General features: G+C 47.8%; 1 protein-coding gene across 1 annotated transcript in view; it reads right to left on the reverse strand.

Annotated features, from left to right (window-relative positions):
• Positions 1-731, reverse strand: part of LOC103729174 (rano class II histocompatibility antigen, B-1 beta chain) — a 5,501-nt gene extending 4,770 nt beyond the window's left edge. Inside the window, exons 1-2 of the mRNA XM_008827170.3 lie at positions 570-731; positions 258-389 (exon numbers count right to left, since the gene is read on the reverse strand). Coding sequence (XP_008825392.1) covers positions 258-389; positions 570-666 — 229 coding nt within the window. The 5' untranslated portion in view covers positions 667-731. The remainder of the gene's footprint in view (positions 1-257; positions 390-569) is intronic.
• Between the last annotated feature and the right edge of the window lie 2,068 nt (positions 732-2,799).

Here is a 2,799-nt window from a genome sequence, read left to right on the forward strand (position 1 = left end):
TTACATCTCTCTTCCATACCTTTTTTTTTTTTTTTTTTTTATAAATTCAGTCTACCTACTCAAGTCTCTGAACCCTCCTCAAGTTACTGTTTGACTACTAATCTTCTGCTGGCCTCACTCACATGCCTAGAGTTTGCCTCCCTGAAACCTCCATGGTCAGGACTACAGTCTTCTCAAATACTGAGGCCAGCCATCACTGACCTGCACTTTCCATCCCAGAACCACAGCATTCTCCGGAAGACAAAGTACAGGCAAACCTGCTGGATTCTCTCTGGAGAAATGTATTTTCTTTAAACATATCCTTCGCTTCTTTTCTCTGTCATTGGAAGTAGATATAAGCTCTGTCTCCTTAGACCCTGGCTTGGCCACTGGGGTGGGCACTGTCCTCACTTCAACATAAGAAGATGGAAAGGAGCTGTAACCTCCCTATCTCTTCCACAGAAAGAACCTAAGATAAAAGCCTGTTCTGAGATCAGGACCTCACCATCCCTCCACATTCCAGGATCCCCAGGATCCCTCAGAGCCCTTTCCCAGATTGCTGACTCTGGCCGCCCCTGCCCTGCACTTACATGGGGAGTCTCTGCCCTGGGCTCCTGGGCTGCTCAGCACCATCAGCATCACCACCACAGCTGCTGCAGGGAGGCTTCTGGGGATCTGCAGCGCCATCTCACAGGAAAAGGTAATGGTGGTCCACACAGCTCACACCTGCTGTGCCCTCTTCAGAGAGTAAAAGTCTGTGGGTGCCTCTGTGCTTTCAGGGTTGGCCTTAGGAGAGGAGCCAATCAGCACTGGTGCTGAAGTGTCTCATTTGTGTCCAGGCAGACTTTGTTTAGGAAGGCTCTTGATTCTATGCCTAACCTGTGTCTTCATGAAACCGCACTGGGTGACCATTTGAGAATTTCATTGTCAGTTACGAAGCGTGCCTGCCTAAATATGAAGGCTGACTGTGTTGGGGTTTTAAAAAAACAGAAGAGTGATTCAAGGATAGACACAGTTGTGTTGCTCATTTAGAACCTATTCTTCCTAAACTTGAGGTTTTACTAGAAGAAAGTATGTGGGATCATGTACCAAGCAGGCAGAAAACTCTTCCCACAGAGGTTCACTGTGGTACATCAGACCCTGAGGAGCCTGGGGAGGTGGTGCAAGGAGCAGAGTTGTGTTTGAGAATTAACAAATGCCTGGGCCTCTTTTCTGTTGTTTTCTGTTTGGGGCCATTGTTTGCTTGTTTTAGAATTGGTTTCTTTTAGCCCAGGCTCTCCTGGAACTCACTGTGTAGCCCACACTGGCCTCAGGCTCTGAATACTGGGATTACAGTGCACACCAGGCCCAACTTCAACCTCTTCTTACTTCCAGGTTTCTCTAGGTAAAATATGGATCATGTTTCATGCATTTACACGTAGAAGTAGTAAGTCTTCATTAATACTGCAACCATCCCTCAATTGTCCTGTGTAACTATAATTAACAACCACAGCTAAAAGTACCAGGGCTTACAAACAGCCCTGCAGGCCCGTGGCTGAGATCTACCTCATTCACAATATTCACATGAAAGTATCTGACTTTCTCATAAGCTCTTCTGCTGTTTAAATCCTCCAAAACCATGAAATAGGTTCATCTGATTTTGATAAAAGCAAAACCCACAGCTTTCAGACGCAGTCACCTTGAGTTTCAAGGACAGGAAACAAGAGAAGCAGCAGCCCTGGGCAGCGGTGTTGTTGTGAGGAGACCCATGTGCACACGCATGTGGCACTGTGTCAGCCTCAGCACCGAAGCCTGAAGACAGAGCCGTCGGTGTGTGCAGTCAAAGAGTGTCTCACCCATCGTTCCTGGGGCCTATTTATAAAATTATAAGTCAACTGAAACAGTGTCTACAAACACTATCGATTCAACAAGACAATAATTATCTTTCCCCCTTTCTGTGCTTGTGTCTCTTCAGTTTGACTTTTTCTTTTTAAATGGGACAGGGTCCAAAAGCAAAATATAAAGAGTTTAATGGGGGAGAAAAGCAGAGAAGAAACAGCAAGAAGTTTCCTCTAGGGCTCATGACACCACAGAGCAATTCCAACATTTTGCATTAGGATGTGAGCACCTGACGGGCATGTGAGGCTGGGTACCTCCAATGGTGGTGCTCAGGAAGGGGTAACCTCACCCCCACCCCAGGGCCTCCCACAATAAGCTGAGGGTTCTGCCCACCCCTGCTCCTGTACAAAGGGGGAAAGTTCCCTCAGCTTTATCCACAGCCAAGGCTGTGTCAGACAGGGGGTTTCCAGCTCTCCCAGGCCTGTCACACAGACTTTTCAACTAGCAACAGGAGCATCATCAGACAACTCTTTTTCTGATTGGCTAAACTCGCATCAGCAAGGTGGTGCTTTGAGCTCCTGCCAGCTGCCTCCCCCTGTCCCCGCCTTCTCTGGAGTTCTCCCCAAGGGCCAATTCCTCCTGCATTACACATGACAGACACCCACTGTGGGCCTGGCCTGAGAGGAAGTCAATCCAAGCACCTCTGCCTGCCCACTGTTCCCTGAGCTTTCCCCTCACAGCTCGGTCTACAACCCCAGGAGCCTCCAAGTTAGGCCTTCTGTGTTCTCACTTCATAGGCAGCTTCATGAATTTTACTCAAGTGCCACATCTTCAGAGAGAGCTTGTGACAGTCCTAGTTAAATGTCACTTGGATCATGAAACGCTTCTTGCTTTTTTTTGACAGTGTTCCTCATGGGTTAAAGTTACAGGAGACGCCCTCAGCTCCATGAGTAGATGGTGAGACTCCAGGAAACAAGAAGAAATAGTCTCCTCTGGTCAGCA

This window comes from Nannospalax galili, unplaced genomic scaffold (assembly GCF_000622305.1).
Source record: "Nannospalax galili isolate Female #2095 unplaced genomic scaffold, S.galili_v1.0 scaffold3650, whole genome shotgun sequence".
Lineage (NCBI taxonomy): Eukaryota > Metazoa > Chordata > Mammalia > Rodentia > Spalacidae > Nannospalax > Nannospalax galili.